Source organism: Artibeus jamaicensis, unplaced genomic scaffold, assembly GCF_021234435.1.
Source record: "Artibeus jamaicensis isolate MK-2021 breed Jamaican fruit bat unplaced genomic scaffold, CSHL_Jam_final contig_373, whole genome shotgun sequence".
NCBI classification, from domain to species: Eukaryota; Metazoa; Chordata; class Mammalia; order Chiroptera; family Phyllostomidae; genus Artibeus; species Artibeus jamaicensis.
Window position 1 is genome coordinate 3,020,128 of NW_026521807.1, and position 18,203 is coordinate 3,038,330.

Here is an 18,203-nt window from a genome sequence, read left to right on the forward strand (position 1 = left end):
GAAATGTGGACGTAGAACTCCACATTGGGCTTTTAATTTTGGCATTTTTGTTTGGAATAGGAGACTGTGGCCTTCACTAGACTTTTTATTTTTATACATTATTTCTTTTGAAGCCTTTTTAATGCTTTGAAGCATTTTCATAATTCTTAATTTTACTTTATTTTTAAATTCTTTTTTTTTCACATGGCCATTTGTCACCCCATAACCTCTTCTACCTTCACCCCCAACCCTGAAATCACCACTGTTGTCTGTTGTCATGACTTGATTTTACTTTAAAATTAGGATACTTGTATTGACAGGGTTTTTCTTTTTATATTTAATTACACTCGTACTCCTCCAAGGAAGAAATTGCATGAGCTACCTTGAAGTTAAAGCTAACCTAGGGTACGGACGTACATGTTACTAATGAATGGGATAGTTAAAATAGCTGGGTATCTTTTTTCTATCATCGATATTACATAAGTTGGTATTTAAAATAAAATTTGACTGTTAGCTGTTTACCTCACCAGATTATATACATCATATTGAAATAAATAGACTTGAAAGAATCAGGAATAGTTTGCAAAATCTGGTTTAATTCAGATCCAGGGAGAGGAGGGGAGCACGCTGTGGAAATACATATGCACAGGAACCTAATCAATGCTAGACAAACAATGTATTAATTAGTTTATAATGTAATAGGATAACCACAAATTAGAAGGCTCAAATTGAGTCCATCAGCGGCAGATACAATTTTATATTTGGCTCAAGTGGCTGTTGAATAGCAAGTGGTGCTTAGTTCCTCCAGAGCACCCAATGACCCCCCCTAGCCTTGGAAGGAGTTTCACCACAGTCATAGAAGAAATCCCAGTCATGCCTTTAACTCTTTTGGCCCTTGGGAGTCATTGCTGCCCAAATCAAATGCAGGCCAGGGATTTCCAGTGGCCACATGTTATTGCACAGAGAGGTCTGTTCTAAGCCAGACTCTTATGGCTAAGAAGTTGTGAGACCAGCCCTTACACAGTGGTCTAGCATTAACATGGGTTATCAAAGCATGCTAAGAAATAGCTCTTTAGGGATTATGTACCAGCTACTAGCTATCACGCTAACGGAAAAAGGCAGTAAGGGCAGCTTCACATTTCACATGAAAGACTAGCATTAACTGGGCCTGGCTTGCCAGCTTAACCTTCACATAAACTGAGTGATTTAGACCCAGAAAAAAATGATTTCATACCAGTCTTTTCTTCACATAGGCTTGTGTAGCATTAAAATTGTTATGGTTTAAATACTAGGCCCTAAAGGCAAAAATGTTTAACTCTCCTTTGCCAAAACAGAAACAATCCCTGTTCTGACGCCTGTCCAGTTTCCAAAAAACAAAACGTACATACACCTTTGTTATTGCACATCTTTCACACAGACTCGTGTATGTATAATACACACATATATTTTAAATATGCTACACATAAAAAGACTATGGCACTTTACATGTTTTAAAAAAGATCATTACACCACAGATGTTGGAAAATTATACAAAAACCCTTACACAATTAATGTAACATTGTTGAATTAGCACACAGGTTTAAAGAATCCACAGAATCCAAGGCAAACATTTCTGCCTTCTTGGAGTTCATTGAGAAGCCCAGCTCATCACAAAACTTTAATAAGCACAAATGCAGGCGAAAATAAATAAGACTTTTCTGGTAGTTGTAATGGTCCAGCTATATTAGATTTTTAGACTGAGGTGATTAGGTGATTAATAGAAATTTATTAGAAAAATAGGTGTGGGTCAGCAATCAGTCTAATTACTTTTAATACATTTCTTTCTAACATATTCCTCATACTCAGTGGTTTTTAATCAGCTCTGCAGTTTTGGTCTAGACCAGCATGGCTTCCGATGCTGCATGCATCCCGACCAAAGCCCATCTATCGGACTGAAGGTTTAAAAGGCCCAACATGACCTCTTACTCTCTCTCTGATAAAGTCCATCTCTGCTCTGCTCACCGAGTCAGTGTTTAAGTACTTTAGTGGTTTGGGGTCGTGTGTGCATGTGCTTCTCTGTGTTCTGCAGCACTCAGACTAATGAAGTAAACACTGTCGAGTGACCTTCTTCCGACAGAGAGAGGCCACACTTTCACTCCTGCCTTTTGTTATCAGGGTGGTGTAGGGTTACACCACCAGCTCAGCCAAAGAGCAGTCGGGCACAGAGATGAGGGACTTGCTGAGAGGATCCTCTGGGCTTATGGCGGCTTGTCTGTAAGGAGAGTGTAAAATTCATGTTAGAAAAATGGGTTTTCTGTCTTGTCCAGACAAAAAAATAGAAGAAAAAAGTTGTTTTTATCACAATAAAAACACAATTTGTGATGAAGATAATTGTTTTTTTTAAATGAAAATTATCCCCAGGATTTGAAAAGTAGTTTCTGTGGTGGCATCGGGACTTGGTTAAAGCATAAGAACGTTCCATCAGGTAGAGGAGCCCGGCCCAGTGGCCACTGTAAGTAACCTGCTTCAGTGAGGAGTCAGAGACACGGTGAATGCTTCTCGAGCCCCTATCCTAGGCTGCTGTGCATTTACTTCTCCTCTTTTCAGAGGAAGTCATTGGGTTTACATTTTTCTCATTCTGAACTTTGGACTAAGGATGGTAAACTCACTAAGGCCTGGTTCTACACCCCTAACCTTCCTGCCCTTAAGTCTTAATCTGTAAGAAAAGGCAGTTTCTAGTAATAGGCCAAAAGCCAGAATGGAGTAGAACTTTAGTTCCAGTCCATCAATGCATAAAGCAGTCAGTCCTTCTGCAGCCAAGCATGGTTTTAGACTCTTGCAGCTCTCAGAGATCCACTTTGGGCAAGGCTATAAAATCTGAATCAGGGTTCTATTACTTGGTGGCACTTAGCACACAGCACCTTGCCCAAACAAGGTGTGTAATTATTAGTTACATTTTCCAAATGAAGCAAGCCCTCCAGTGCACAGATTCATAAACCCAACAAGATCTAATCCTTCCAGAAATCTGTCCGGTCCATTCTACTTGCGTAGGTAGCTGTGGAGTGTGTCTGCAGTTCTGACCTCAGTGTAATAACAGACTAGGTTCTTTCTGCCCACTTGGGTTGTTCCAAAGTAAATCTGAGGTGATGGGTAAGACCATCTTCCTGAATCAATGATATTGGTAATTTATAGAAACCTGATTAAAAGTGCCTGAACCCTTTTAAACAGTGGTAGTTGATTCTTTCTGTAAACAGGTATAGGCAAGTGCTGCGAGCTTGGCCTAGCTCTGTCTTATTTTGCACTAACTTCCTACTCTGTTTACCTGGGAACTAAGCCTTTGATGCAGCTCACCATCTGCAGCAACTTAATGTTATTTCAGTCGCTCTCAGGACCAACACCAGTAATTAGAAAAACTTAAGTCCCATGATTAGGTCCTTTTTTATGTACAGAAGGACATTTTGCTGCTGTCAGAGTTGGACATATAGCTGACTACAGTATGGTTACCAAACAGCGGAAAAGGTCTCCCCGCAAGAGCTGAGGTTCTGGCAAGTTCTCCCAGTGAACATCTGAATGAGCCACAGCTGGCTTAGAGACGTCTGTCCCTGGAATGAGGAAGCAGACTGAGGTTTCCTTTGGCAGTCAGCAGAGCCCCAACCCTGGGAGAAAGACATGCGACCTCCGGTGGGAGAGGAGCCTGGGCCAGAACTGGTGTGCGCTTGGCTGCTGGGAAGCGGAATGAAGTTGTCTCCATTAGAGGATTTTGTACTTTGATTCTTATGATCTTATAGGTCCTTATTCTTTAATCTTGGAGTGACAGTTCAGTTGATTCACCTGACCCTGGAATTCAGCCTCGCATAAATTCCACAACAGGATTTTCCTCCGTTGCTGCTGGACCCCTTTGGTGAGCTAAGCAAGAGATGCTGTCTTGCTGTGCCATGTAGCCCACATCCTATCCCCAGTGAGTGTGTTGTCTCCAACTGAGACAGCTTGAAAGAACTGGGAGGAAACAAACACTAAACTTCGTTCTGAGGCGGAGCTGCTCACAGGCCTGCAGGCTTGTGGCAGGTGCACATCTCAGAACAGCCAGCAGATCTGGCTTACAGTCTTTTCTGGTACCAGAGAAGTGCCGCTTTATGGGTTTCAATCATTATCCTTCATTGAGCCTCGGGGGAGATGCAGTGTGACAGAACTCGTCAACTGCATGTCAGGGTTTATGTACTGTTTTCATGTTCCATCTCGTAATTTGCATGCAGGCCCCCATGGGCAGTCACTCTACTTAGCTAGATGTTGTCGCTCATTAGTCCATTTAAGGCTCGGGGCTGTGGAATGTGGCTTCGGTGGGTAAAGGCTAGTTCTTCACTTGACTCAAATGATGAAACCAGAGGTGGACTGTTTCACAAAGTTACACGAGGAGGAAAATGGCGTTAATGTCTCTTCCAAATTAAAGAAGGCAGATAAGGTTTTTCCCCTCTTCAATTTCTTCCTGTACTTTGTCACTGGAGGTGGCAATTTCTGCTTGTGCAGAAAAGATGGCACAGATGAAGGTGAGGACTGTCCCACCGATGGCAGTATAAAAGGCCCAGCCCAGGGAGCAGTCTCCAGGTTTGTAGGCCGACGCATAGTGTCCACAGTAGGCAACGGCCTTCGGGCAGCCCCAGCCAGCAGGGTAGAGTATCAAACCAAGGATAAGGAACAGGCCTGCAGGGCAGAAGAGGACAGAGTACAGATTTGTTGTGATTGTTACCTGATTGGCCAGCTTTGGGCTATGGCATCCTCTCTGCAATAGCAGGTATTAGGTACTGCTTTATGCAATTAATCTGACCTGGTCAATAACCTTCATCACATTATTAGAAATATTTTAAGCCTCTTTTGTACACGTTGGAATGTGTACCCACTAATAATTTCTCTCTAGAAAAGCAAATGAACTTGTTACTGTTTCTTCTCACAGGCTCTTACCGTGGTGAGCATTTCCCTTCTGGTCTAAGGCAGAGGTTGGCACACCAAGGCCAAGTAAGTGTGGCCTTGTGTACATAAATAAAGTTTCGTTGGAACACAGCTATGCCCACTCATTTATGGATGCCTATGACTGCTTTTATGCTGGAACAGCGGAGTGAGTAGTTGTTCCAGACCCTATGGCCTAAAATATTTACTGTCTGGCCGCTTGCAGAAAATGTTTGACAACATCTGGTCTAAGGCAACTCACACATAACCATTTTAAATGCAAGTGGCCAGATCTAACCTGATGTCCATGCTTTTAAATAAGTGCACAGAAGTCTGTTTAATGGCATCTACCAGCAAACAACTGCATGCTTTGGACAGAGATTTTATATTTACATGTACGTTTAGAAAAAACTGCAAACTTACCAGTAATTTCTTTTTTGGTCTGAATGCTATTAGGTGAACTCAGCCTTATGTAGGCACTAAGAAGCTCTATGTCCATTTTGCTGGCTCCCACCACCTTGTCATATAAATATCCATCTTTCTGTTCTTTACAGCTTTGCTGTGCTCTGTGTGATTGAGCGTTCTTTCCCACCAGTGGGGTTAAGAGCTACTCCAGGACCAGAACTAAGGTGAGGCACAAGTGTAAAGGGACAGTTACTTTTAGGTGTTTGCCTTGTGCTTGTGGGAATCCGAGAAGTACATTGCCTGCCTCGCCTTAGCCCTGGCTCCTGCTACTAGTCAGTCACACAGCAAAGCTGCTGGTAAGGGAGTCCGGGACCTGAAATAACAGAGGGCCCCTAAATCTTATCCAGTGAAACTTTCTTTGTGGAGAGGATGCTGCAAGAGCGTGGCTTTCTTCTTTGTGGCAGGAGTGAAAACATTGTTTTTCTTAAACACCTACATATCAAGATTGCTAATTTACAACCCAGAAGACCTGTTCTTTAGATACTATGGAATAGCGACTCTATCCTCATAAACTAATAATCTTGGCCTAGTTCCCTGGGTTTACCACACCAGAGCTTCCAAGTCATTTAATGCAGCTTCCCCACAGAAAGAACATGAATGAATTTGCGGTAATAGGAGGTTTGAAGAAAGGTCAGGGACAGTGTTTGAAACCACAGATCATCTTTCTTAGAGTCGTCTTCATCCTGTGATGGGGGCTGCTCTCCAAGCATGGTAGTTCATGACCGACTGTTCCTGCTTCCCAAATTAACCTCATTGTTCTAGTCTGAAGGCCTGCAGGAACTTTCTAGCAGGGGGGCAATTCAGAGAGTCTGCTCATATGCCCATTTTCGGGGGGGAAAAAAAAAAGGTGGTTTGCAAAAGCAGCTTTGTAACCCTGCAACCCTCTATTTCTCCGTAGGTCCAAGTGCTAGGAGCAGGGAGGCAGGCGTGTGTAGTTTGGGAAGTGTAAAGGAAAGGTGCAGCAGACTGAGACATCTTGGAGAGATGTTGCAAGTGACAGCACAGACTGAATTCCCCCAAGGATAAGGCCGCCAGTGGAGAGTGTGTTGGTAATCTGGAACACGCAAGGTATTGAACCAGCAACCTTGGTTGGGGCATCCAGGGTCAATTCAAGGCTAGAAATCACATACCAGAAAAGCCCCTATGGTCTAGTGTGAGCTCAGACAGAAACCATCAAGATACTGGACCACAGCAAGGACTCCCTAAATTAAGAGATGGGTCAGTCAGTAGTTAAGAGCTCAGAATTTCGAGTAAGATAGAGCTTTGACTCCAAGCTCTGAAATCTAAGAGACTCAGAAAAGTCTCTTATAACCTAAGATTCCTAACCTGTAAAATGGGCTAATGTTCGACTGATATGATGTTGGGAGTACTTCAATATGAAAAGAATACTTTCTACATCCATAACAAAACAGGAATGGAGACTAGCATCTGATGATGCGTTAAAGCCTTTCACAGACCCTTCCCATACCAGTTATGAGTAAGCAGGTCAGCTTGGTGTTGAGGGTGTGTTTTGCAAGGTGTAATAATTTGGAGAGAGGGAAGAACCCAGGCTATAATTTTGTACCTTGAAAGAATAAGCCACCCCCATCTGAACACATCTTCCTTGGCTGGGGAGATCTAAAAATTGTTGAGCTAATTCTTTTGTTTCCAAGGCCCTTGATAAATCCTAATTACCCCCACCTTGTTGCCCTGGGAGCCACGGGCACCGTCGCTGAAACTCCAGGGTTCAGGGGTACTCGGTGGCATGCAGCCTCACTGCCAAGCTCTACTGCAGGCCCAGGCAACGGAGTGTGAGCTGCTCTTCGCTCTAAAGCCCAGAGTGTCTGTATTGTATCTGAATTGTGGCTCCAATTAAACATTAATGGCACATATTGTACATATTACATGGCGTAAGCCCTGTAAGCAAAGTTAATGCATTTCAGTACGATAGAGACAGAAAGCACAGTTTGTTGTCATGTAGTGGCTTTGCTACCCTGTGCTGGGCCGCAGAATACCTTCATTTGGCTCTGTCAGATTCATCTGGGGAGTTGGCAGTTTTAAAATAAATAATATAATCCTTATTTTCCTATGAGATCCTTTTCACAGTACAGCCAGGAATATCACTCCAGTACTGCTCCTTGCTTTCTTAGGTGCCCCCTTTTCTGAGAGCTCAGCTGAAGTTCCCAAAGTGCTTTAGGCCACATTAAAATCTAGTGGCTGTTACTGGCCAATTTGTGAATGACGGTAGACTTTTCTTATCAAAACGTGCCATGCTTGTGAATTTGTTTAAAAAAAATAAATAAAACAACTCAGTGTTTACAAGCCCACAGGGCATTACCTAGGGTGGGGGGGTAATGAAAAGTGGACAGTGGCCCGTCTCCAAACCCCCGTGGATAGATATGAAGGGCACCGAACCACACACTCTCAGCCTGGGCGCCAGCCTAGACGCACTCAGTGCCTCATCCAGACTCTCGGTGGGGTGGGTGGAAGAAGGTGCCACCGTCTGCCCTGCCCTGCCTGCTGCACCTCTCTTACCAGCACGCGTCGGAGATGTCTTGAGTCTTGTTAATGCCATGAAAATACAAGACCTGTGTCTGGTAAGGGAAAGAAGAGAGTGGGTCTTCAGGTAAGCACAGAATGAAAGTCACACTTGCCATCTGTCTGGGCATTTAGAAAACAGCTCTTCCGTCAAAGGAATTTTAGACAGTTTAGTGACTCAGGTGGCCGTCTCAGATGACTGCCACCCTTAGGCCTCACCTCACTAGGTCCTGAGCAGCTGCTCTGGCCTTAATAAGCATCCCTTACTGAAGCACAAACACCATCTGAACATATTCTTTTGCTTCCTACTAAAATTACTGAGAAAAAGCTCATAAAAAGTTTCCTCTCCCTGGCTTTCAGGCCTCGTTTGACCCAGCTCCTTATTACCTGTGTGAACTCACCTCTGCCTTTCACACCCTTGCTCCAGCCACACGGCCCCCTGGCTCTTCCTCGGACACGTCGGGCATGCTCAGTTTTGCACTTGCGGTTCTTCCCTGCTGCGCTCTCCTACCAGGTAGCTTTCAGGTCATCTTTAAATGCCAGCTGCTCAGTGTGGTCTTCTGTTCCACCTTATTTAAAATTTCAACCACCTACCCCTCCCCTACTTGCTCTCCCCTTTTGCTGGTTGGTTATTTCTTCTTGGCACTTACTACAGACATAGAACACATTGCTACTTTGAGTCATACTTGATTTTTTTTACATATAAAAGTGGTCACCTCACCTGGACTGTATCCCAGACTTCTGTCCCAGACTTTAAGCTCCACGAGGGCAGGGGTTTTTGTTTACTATAAAGCTAGAGTTCAGAATGGCCACTGACACACAGTAGGCCCTTAATGAAACTTTACTAATGTCAGTGCAGTTTGTTTGTTGTAAAATATTTCTAAACCTCTGTGCTCCTGGGGAAAAGAGTAAAGTAACTTTGATTGATACCAGTCAATGAGATTGTAATGTGTCAACAGAAGAGAAAGCGGAGACTCTTGGTTGGCTGGCTTGTTTTGCCACATTATCCTATTCTAGGCCTGGGAAAGCAAATCTGTGCCCCAAATTATAACCAGGATTGATGACACTGGCTAATGAGACCAAATTAAAGTCCCTGATTTCTTAAATGGCAGGCAAGAGGATACGGTAAGATGTACCAAGTCTGCTGCAAACTGGCTATGGTGTTTCTGGTCCTCAATTTCGAGTGCGTCCAGGGATTATCCACTTGGTTGTTGGTTATGTCCAAAGGCCAAACAGAAGGCGGGGCGTGCATCAACTACAAACCAGTCACAAAACTACAGGCCTTAGTAACTTTCTTGCTGCTGCTCTGGAATCAAACAATGTGGTATTAAGTATAAGTTCTGATCACTTTTCTCCCCTTAGGTGGGAAGAAAAACATCTCCATAATCACCTAAGCCCCCAATTTTGGAAAGATGAAGCATTGCTAAATACATTGAATAACATTTACTGGTCTGACGATGCCCACCTCAAGCTTTAACAATATGGGATGCTGGGAATGGGGGCCCAGACTGAACCACAGCCCTTCAGTGCCCGGGAGGAAGCGGGCCAAGGCTCCGTGGCTGTTTCAGTGCCACCCCTTTCCCTCCAGATCAGTCACACGATCTCCACACTTTCCCCGACCTGCTGGCCCAACCTTGAGGGAATGGACTCAAGGTTTGTTTGTTTTTTTATGGGTACAGAAGAAAGCCATTGTTCCTGGCCTGAAAAGTATAATAAGAACTAAAGGCTGGCTCCTTTCTACAGAATAACAAGCAAGACTTTCGAAATCACACTTCTTCCTCTTCAGACAGACTAGACCTTGGTTTGCAAAGGAAATTTACTGAAGACAGGAAGAACATCTGTTACTGCTACGGGCAGTTTGTGGAGAAGCCCCCAGTGAGGGGTGCCACACTTAGCTTCCCCAGGGCAGTAATCAGGGAGCGCCTTCTAAAGCTGTGAAAAGTACCCTGCTGTCTCCGGAGAGTGCATTCACAGCTGCGGCTGACAGCAAACTTGGTATCTTTTTGATAAATTCGGGCTCTAACTAGGTAATTCCTGAGGCGTGTCCCCCAAGTGCACTCATTCTAGGTGCCAATCCTGATGCCAGGCACAGCAGTAAGTGGCCACGAGGGGCAGAGGAGTGGGGTGGTATAGGGTTTCACAGGCTTTAAAGACTGTCGGGCCTGCGATACTCAGGTATTCTGCCCACACAATGCACATGACCTTCCCCGAAGGGGGCTCTTACTCATGCCGACTCTGCCTGGAATATCCTTCTTCATCCTAGTTCAAATGTCACCGCCATGAAACACCTGTCACTTCCTGCCAGAATGTCACCCTCTGTCCTGTGCACATCCCCCTTCAGCTGTCACATTGTTATTTGTACATATTTATTCAGCAAGCTACTCTCTGAGTTACCTACTAAGCACCCTGAGGATATAACAAACAGTACCCTAACAGGGCTCTGAGTCCCTTGAGGGCAAAAAGAAAAAAGTTTTATTCCCTTGACCCCTCATTTCTCGCTTTGAAACGGACATTGACTCATAGCAGGACACTTCATTCCCCTTTTAACACATCTCTGAAGAATATGAAAAGAAAAGTCACCCAGCGTCCTTCACCCCTATAAGGTCTACCCTGTGACTCAGAGGTGTGCAGTTGGGCCTCCTAGAGCCCAGCTCCAGTTCTGCTGACTCAGCTCAGTTCCCTCCAGCACAGCGCCTGGGGGCTCAGCCCCTGCCCCGCCCCTCCCCACCTAGAGCCTGGCAGGCAGCTCTCCGACAGGAAGCAAAGGCAAACAAAGCAAGAGAGTGACAGCTTCCCACATGCCATCCCCATTCTGGAACACAGCTCCGAGAGGCTTACTGGGGGTGATAGCTTCAATCAGCAAGGTTCAAAAAGTACCGTTAGTACTGGATTAATGGAAAACTAAGACAGGATAGTCCCTGCGTGAATTTCAGACCACCTGCAGTGTTCTAGCCCCAGGTGGGAAGGCAGCCCGGTGACTTCCCATCTCAGTACCCTTTGCTGTTTTGCTCCTTACCTCCCCAACTTCTAGATACCGGGAGCCCACGCTCAATCCTTTGCCCTTTTCTCTACATTCTCCTTATCCCATGAACTTAGATCCACGGCTTTAAATACTGTCTCTAGGCTGGAGTCTCCTGAATTCTGAGTTCCAACTTTGAACTCTAGATTTGCATAGCCAGCTGCTTTACTCTTGACCTCCAGCCTCCACTTGGATATCTAACAAGGTACCTAAAAGCTGTGTCCAAACCCAACTCTTGATTTCCACTTCTAACTTGAACACCTGCTCCTTACCCTATGGACCTCATCTCAGCAAACGGGAGTTCAGCCATACCCCGTGTGGTCAAAAACCTTAAAATCACTGACTCCTCTCTCTCCCCCCCTGCCAACATTACTCTGTCGGCAAAGCCTGCTGGCCTTCATTCTGGCCGGCCCTTTGCCTGGAAAGCTCGTTCTCCTGGTTGTCCACATGGCCAGCTCCTTCGAGGCTTTGGTTAAATCCTACCCTGCCTTCCTATTTAATACTGCACTTGCTCCTCCTCATCCCAGCACACACAACCCCTCTTAACCTGGCTACCTTTTTTTTTCTTTTCCTTCCATAGCACCTATCACCTTTTAACATATTATATAATTTACTTTTTTGGTTTATTGTCTGTCTCCAACCTAAATGTAAAGTCCATGAGAGAGAACGTTATGGTTTATACTTTGTGTATCCCAACTGTCTAGAACAATATCTGACATATAATAAGGTTCCAAGCAAATAGATGTTGGGTGAATGAAAAGATAGGGCACTGTGATATCAATATTAAAGCCAATGTGGAAAGTTCTTGCCAAGCACTCTAAGCGTTGGAGGAAAAGCGCCATCTGCCACCATGAGTCCTCGGGGCTGACAATTCTGGTTCACGCAATGCCAGCCACGCTTACCGAGGAAACACACACAGGCTCTAAACCACAGGCCCAGACTTGTGCTTCACTGTAAGCACCAAAAACTTCCTTTCCAACTATAAAAAATAGCTATTTGCTGGGAGCTCACATAGAAAAAAAGTAGCGAGTCAAATATAATAAATGCTCAGTTATCTGGAGATCAACTTCAGTTTAGCCTCAAAACCGTGAGGTGGTTTCCAAGCACGCCTGGCTGCGGTGAGGACAGCCGAGAGATGGGCTGTGGCTGGTCCATGGGAACTGCCCAGGGCACCAGCTGGGATGGGAGTAGCAGCAAGGGGCAAACCTGGAGAAGTTCGGGAAAATGACAGAGGGCAGAGGGTTAGACGAGGGGAAATGAAGGAGATGCACCATGGCAGTTTGCAGAAGGGTGGTATCTAGAAGCAGCATGAGCCTGGAGAGTGGAAACATAAACAGGAGTTCGCACTGAAGGCAGAGAATGGAGAACTTCTCTACAGCCCAGGAAATCACCTTCTCTGGTCAGCAGCCCAGGGGACAATGTCTCAATCTGCAGGGGAGGAGGGGGGCAGGCTTAGGGTAAGATGGCAGACTTTCTTTGCTTCCAGTAGAGAAATACCATGTTTAATTTTTAACTCTTAACTCTGGGACCATCAGTTGGTAGAACTGATGTACAAAGTATTATGCAACAACTTTATATTATGCAAGCCGGTTAACATGTATAGTTACCTCTCTTTTCCATCTAAATTTTAATTTTTCCCCAAATCATCGTCTGTGCTGACAGTTGGAAGTCACATTGTCAGTCTCTAATAGCTCTGTGTAGGTCAGCAGCTGTTAGACGGGCAGTTTCTCTTTCACATTACCCCAGGGCAAATCATCAGGTGGTAGCCAGCGCCCTGAGGAAGGCAAACCGGATCGGACCACGTCCAGTTCCCTGCCCAGTGCATTTGCTGTCAAGCTACTTTCTTCCCAGAGATAAGGGTGTGAACCTGTATAGTTCTCATGTTCAGGAACTTGGGAGACACTGTCATGGTCATTCTCCGTCACCAAGATAGGGGTAAAGTAGGTTCCTTACATGCTTGTTTTAAGAAAAGGTGCAACTCAAAGAATTTCGTGGGTAAAAATTTAAATAAAAACGACAAATAAATGTTTCATCATTTACTCTGCAGCTACCTGGAAAACTAGAACAATGATAGTAAACAGAAGTCTTACTATGACATCACATACATCTGTCTCACAATAAAATGGCATTGGTTCCAAGGCTGCCTAGATGCCTCAGAGAACGTATCTCGGGCTCACGGGGACTCCCATTTGGTGGCAGACTTGCTGACAGAGGTGAGCAGTGTGCCCCTACTCCTGGACTTCTGTGTCTCCACCCAGTGCACGCTCAGTGCCTGTGACAGTCCTCTACACACACAGTCCTCCACCCGGTGCACACTCAGTGCCTGTGACACAGTCCTCTACACACACAGTCCTCCACCCGGTGCACACTCAGTGCCTGTGACACAGTCCTCTACACACACAGTCCTCCACCCGGTGCACGCTCAGTGCCTGTGACAGTCCTCTACACACACAGTCCTCCACCCGGTGCATGCTCAGTGCCTGTGCCACAGTCCTCCACACACACAGTCCTCCACCCGGTGCACGCTCAGTGCCTGTGACACAGTCCTCTACACACACAGTCCTCCACCCGGTGCACACTCAGTGCCTGTGGCACAGTCCTCTACACACACAGTCCTCCACCCGGTGCACGCTCAGTGCCTGTGCCACAGTCCTCTACACACACAGTCCTCCACCCGGTGCACGCCCAGTGCCTGTGGCACAGTCCTCTACACACACAGTCCTCCACCCGGTGCACGCTCAGTGCCTGTGACACAGTCCTCTACACACACAGTCCTCCACCCGGTGCACGCTCAGTGCCTGTGACACAGTCCTCTACACACACTGTTTCTGAACCTTATTTCCTTCCTGGTCTTCACACCCTTGGAAGAACCTTTTGGAAAGGTTTTCTGTGGTAAAAATGGTCGATTCCAAGTAAAAGTGACATGGAGTTAGCTATGAACACCTTCCCCCAATTCTACACACTCACTACTAATACTTTCAAGCTGGAAGCTTGTAAGATGATGAGAGCCTTTCAGTGATCACACTGATAATTACCATAATAATAGCATCTCATGCTGTGAGTACTACCCTGTGCCTGACTAAGCACTATAATTCATTTATTCCTTGTAACAGTCTTATGAGGTTGGTACTATTAATATCATCATTAGAAAGATGAAGGAACTGAGGCATTAAGTAAGGTCACACAGGTAGTCTGATGGAGCTGGGACTTAAATCCAGGCCATATGGCTCCAGGGTCCCCCCACCATCATAGTAGACTGTGGCTTTACTGCAAACCAAAGACTAGTTTCTTGGACATAAGCATTTGTCCAGCTGAAGAGGGGAAATTAATATCTACTCACAGGCATACTTATACCTGTAAGAGGTCACAAAGCAAATGATGAAGAACAGTTATCAAGTGAGAAAACCAACTGTACGGGAAAACACATTTGCCCATGGTACCTCGGACAAGGGTGGGATCTCCATAAAGAACTCACACGACTCCACTGCAGGAAGACGTAAAACCCAAGTAAAAAATGGGCAAAAGACTTGAATAGACACTTCTCCAAGGAGAACACACAGAGACATATGAAAAGATGCTCAGCATTACTAGCCATCAGAGAGATGCAATTAAAAAAACACAACAAGATACCACTTTACACCGGTCACAATAAACAAATTAACAAACAAGTATTGGAGAGGTTGTGGGAAAAAAGGAACCCTAGTGCACTGTTGGTAGGAATGCAGACTGATGCAGCCACTGTGGAAAACAGTATGGAATTTCCTCAGAAAACTAAAAATGGAACTGCCTTTGACCCAGCAATCCCACTGCTGAGATTATATCCTAAGAACCCTGAAACACCAATCCAAAAGAACCTATGCACCCCAATGTTCATAGCAGCACACTTTACAATAGCCAAGTGCTGGAAGCAACCTAAGTACCCATCAGTAAATGAGTGGATCAAAAAACTATGTTACATTTATACAATGGAATACTACACAGCAGAGAAAAAGGAGCTCCTACCCTTTGCAACAGCATGGAACTGGACAGCATTATGCTAAGTGAAATAAACCAGGTGGTGATGGACAACTACCATATAATCTCACCTTTAACTGGACCCTAATCAACAACAAAAAAAAGCAAGCAAAATATAACCAGAGACACTGAAATTAAGAACAATTTTGAGAGTAACCAGTGGGGGGGGGGATAATGGGGGGAAGGGTTTTCAAGAACTACTGTACACATGGATAAAACCAAGGGGGAGGGTGGAGACAAGAGGCAAGGGAGGAGGGGGAAAATGCAGACAACTGTAATTGAACAATAATAAAATAATTTAAAAAAAAAAAGAAAATCACAGGACAGCAAAGGGATGGTGAAGCGATGACGGGGAGGTAAGGCTGCACCAAAATAAAGGGTTACCTGTTGTCAGGCAGGTTGATGCTACAGCAAGACAACAAAAAGATAAGGAAGTCCATTCACACCTTCTCTTGCATTCCTAGGTAATGGTCAGAGCCTACTTGTTGCAACTTAGATGCCACTTTGGAACGGCTGCCTTTGGCCAAAGTAACTTCTAGAAAGAAAGCCTAAGTCAGAACAACATAAGGTTTGCCATATCCTCTTCTGCAGGGTGTGGAATACCTGTATGAGCAAAAAAAACTGTAAATAAAAGCACAAAACTCATCAGCTACCAGAGGGAAAAGATGTAAGCAGTATTCCACTTACGTTTTAGTCTCTGCTCTGAGATTCTGTATGCTTGGGAACCTTCTAAAATTGCACATCCACCTGTAACATGAATGCCACCCATACACACACACACAAAATACCACATGTCCTCTCCAGCAGACACATGCAGCCCATCAGACAAAGTCCACCACTGAGAACATTCTCACCCCCAAATTGTATCCCTCCTCCAGCAGGCTGAGGCCATTGTCATTGCTCAACACCTCACCTCCTTTAAGGAGCCTCCCTTAATTCACAGAGCTGAAGATCTTCGTCTTTCCTGACCTCCTCCTGTCCCTGAATCTTTGAGCCATTATTCATACATGGTAAGCTTAAGTTAATCCTGTGTTAACAGACATCTGCTCATCTCCTTGTCCATGTGCAGGGGATGCCGCTCTCAATCTCCGGCATCTGGCGCTCATGAAATCTTGCTCTTGGTCCTGCAGACACTGGGATAGGGGCCCTCAGGCCTCTGCCACCCAAGGAGAGTTCTGGACCTCTGCCTCCCAAGCCCCAAAGCTGATCGGTATTGATATTCCAACCCTCTTGACTTCTCCAGAGGCCAGGGCAGGGTACCAGCCTCAGTACCAAAGTTTCTGTTAGCCATTCAGAGTCAGGAGTATTTGAATGGAATTTATAAGTAAGAGTGATACAATGTATTATATAACATGAATCGAGGATTTCTGCCCGAGAACTGCTACCTTTATTTCTTCTGTAACTTTGAAATCACTTTGCCAAATACAATTTTTCAGTTTTTTAATACAAATTTATTCTGTAAAGCCCAAACAGACTTTGGTTTTAGTGATTGCCAGTTCTGAAATGACTCTCATTGGTTCTTCATAGGATGGCTCCATTAATTATTTACGCTGTCACTGGGTGGGTAGAGTCTATGTCCGAACTGAGACTTGCCAGCATTTGCTAAATCCTTTACTCTTCAAACACCCAGAAACTTACAGCTGTGCTAGCACAGTGAACGTAGATTTACTGAGCACCTATTATGTACGTAGCAAGACCTATTCTGAACACTCCGGATAATACTTTGAAAAAAGGCACAGTCTGTACCTCTGCTTATATTCTAGAAAAGTGGTTCCTCCCCACTTCTGGATTCCAGCCAGTAGTACAACAGCCAGAAAAATTGGGTGGTATTTTAACTTCACTAATATAAGGACACTGAAACTAACCAGTGTCTCCTCTCATCATATGTTTTCAACACCAGAAGGCTAAAGGATGTAATCTAAGAACGGACAGTTCTTTACATTGAATACATTGAGCTCTACAAATTCTTACTATATTGTCCTTCTCTCTCATGTTTGCTGTGGGCTGGTGGAAACCTCAGCACAGAGTGTACCTGCGCTTGTTCAAAGGCAGTAACTCCTGAGGGTGGCCCTTCAGGGTGGGAGCTGCAGAGGGTGCCTGTGTTAGGGTGGGGGCCCCGTTTTAAGAATCCCATTTGTTTACTGTGTAAGTAGTGACAAAGTACAGAGTAAGGAGGTTCTCTCTTTCTGGGTTTTCTGTTCCTTCGGAGTCTGGGATCTAAACTTGTTATTATTGTACCTTGATTTAAAGTTTTAAGAGTTTACGGACAAGCTAGACTGGGCCCCACTTCGATATTTAGTAACTGTGCTTTGACAGCCAGGTCAAGAACTGGAGGTCAGAGGGTCCACTGGTAATGAAAGGGGTTTTCAGCCGATGACCCCAGTGTCTTTGTAGAGCAGATTATAGCTACATGTCAGCTTAGTACGTGATGGATAATGTTGGAGGTTTTGAAGCAGCAGGATTTTCTAAGGGGAAGGAGAGGGAAAGTGAAGGATCAGGAGTCAGTTTTTTAAAAATGCGTGTATTAAAGCTCATGCCATCTTCCTGGAAGAGTCTAGCAGGGCATTTGTTTTCTACTGAAAACACTCCCATGGAATTGTAATTGGCAAGAAAACTCCTCTTCCAGGGTCGGGGCTGGAGGGCAGATGACAGAGCAACAGAAAGAGAGTTCTTTGGAAGACAGAGCACAGTTGTCATAAAAAGGCCTCACAACCACAGCCCAAGAGGAAGTTTCAGTTGTAATGACTCAAAATTAGGGTCCGTTTGTTAAGAACTGTCAGATGCCCTTAGAATGTGTGGAGAAACGACCTCCAAGAAGTACACATTTCTGCCTTGTGGCCTCCCCAAATCTGTCTCAGCAGTGACTCGTGTTTATATTCAAATCACTTCCCTGGCAGTTTCTACAGCCTTAATTCCTAACTGTTAAAATGCATCCCAACGAACGGATTTAGCCAGAGTATTCTTTCCCATGAATTAGTGATAGCATTCCAAGTGAGAAGCTGTTTTCTGAACTGTTTGTATGCAACTTGGAGGAACTTATGAAATATTTTCTTGATAAATTATTCATCTGACATGTAGGGTTAAAAATGGTGCTCCTGTTTGACTTTAACCAAAATACATTGATAATTCAAAATAAGTAAAATGCAGTATATAGGAGAGTAAAAGACACAAAAAAAATCAGTTACTGAGCCATGAAATATTCAAGACAATAAGTAAATTTCTTCCTGCCAAGGTCTTGGGGTCGCGACAACCCTAACTCCTGCAATGAACCAAGTGCCGTCTTTTCAAC

The 18,203-nt window shown here is 44.7% G+C and overlaps 1 protein-coding gene across 5 annotated transcripts in view; it reads right to left on the reverse strand.

The window, feature by feature from the left end:
* Positions 1-555: 555 nt before the first annotated feature.
* Positions 556-18,203, reverse strand: part of LHFPL2 (LHFPL tetraspan subfamily member 2) — a 144,200-nt gene continuing 126,552 nt past the window's right edge. For 4 of the 5 annotated variants that reach the window (XM_037143699.2, XM_037143696.2, XM_037143697.2 and 1 more), the window contains exon 5: positions 556-4,656. In XM_037143699.2, the coding sequence (XP_036999594.1) occupies positions 4,400-4,656 (257 nt within the window). In that variant the 3' untranslated portion in view covers positions 556-4,399. The remainder of the gene's footprint in view (positions 4,657-18,203) is intronic. The other variant, XR_005082272.2, reaches the window with a different exon arrangement.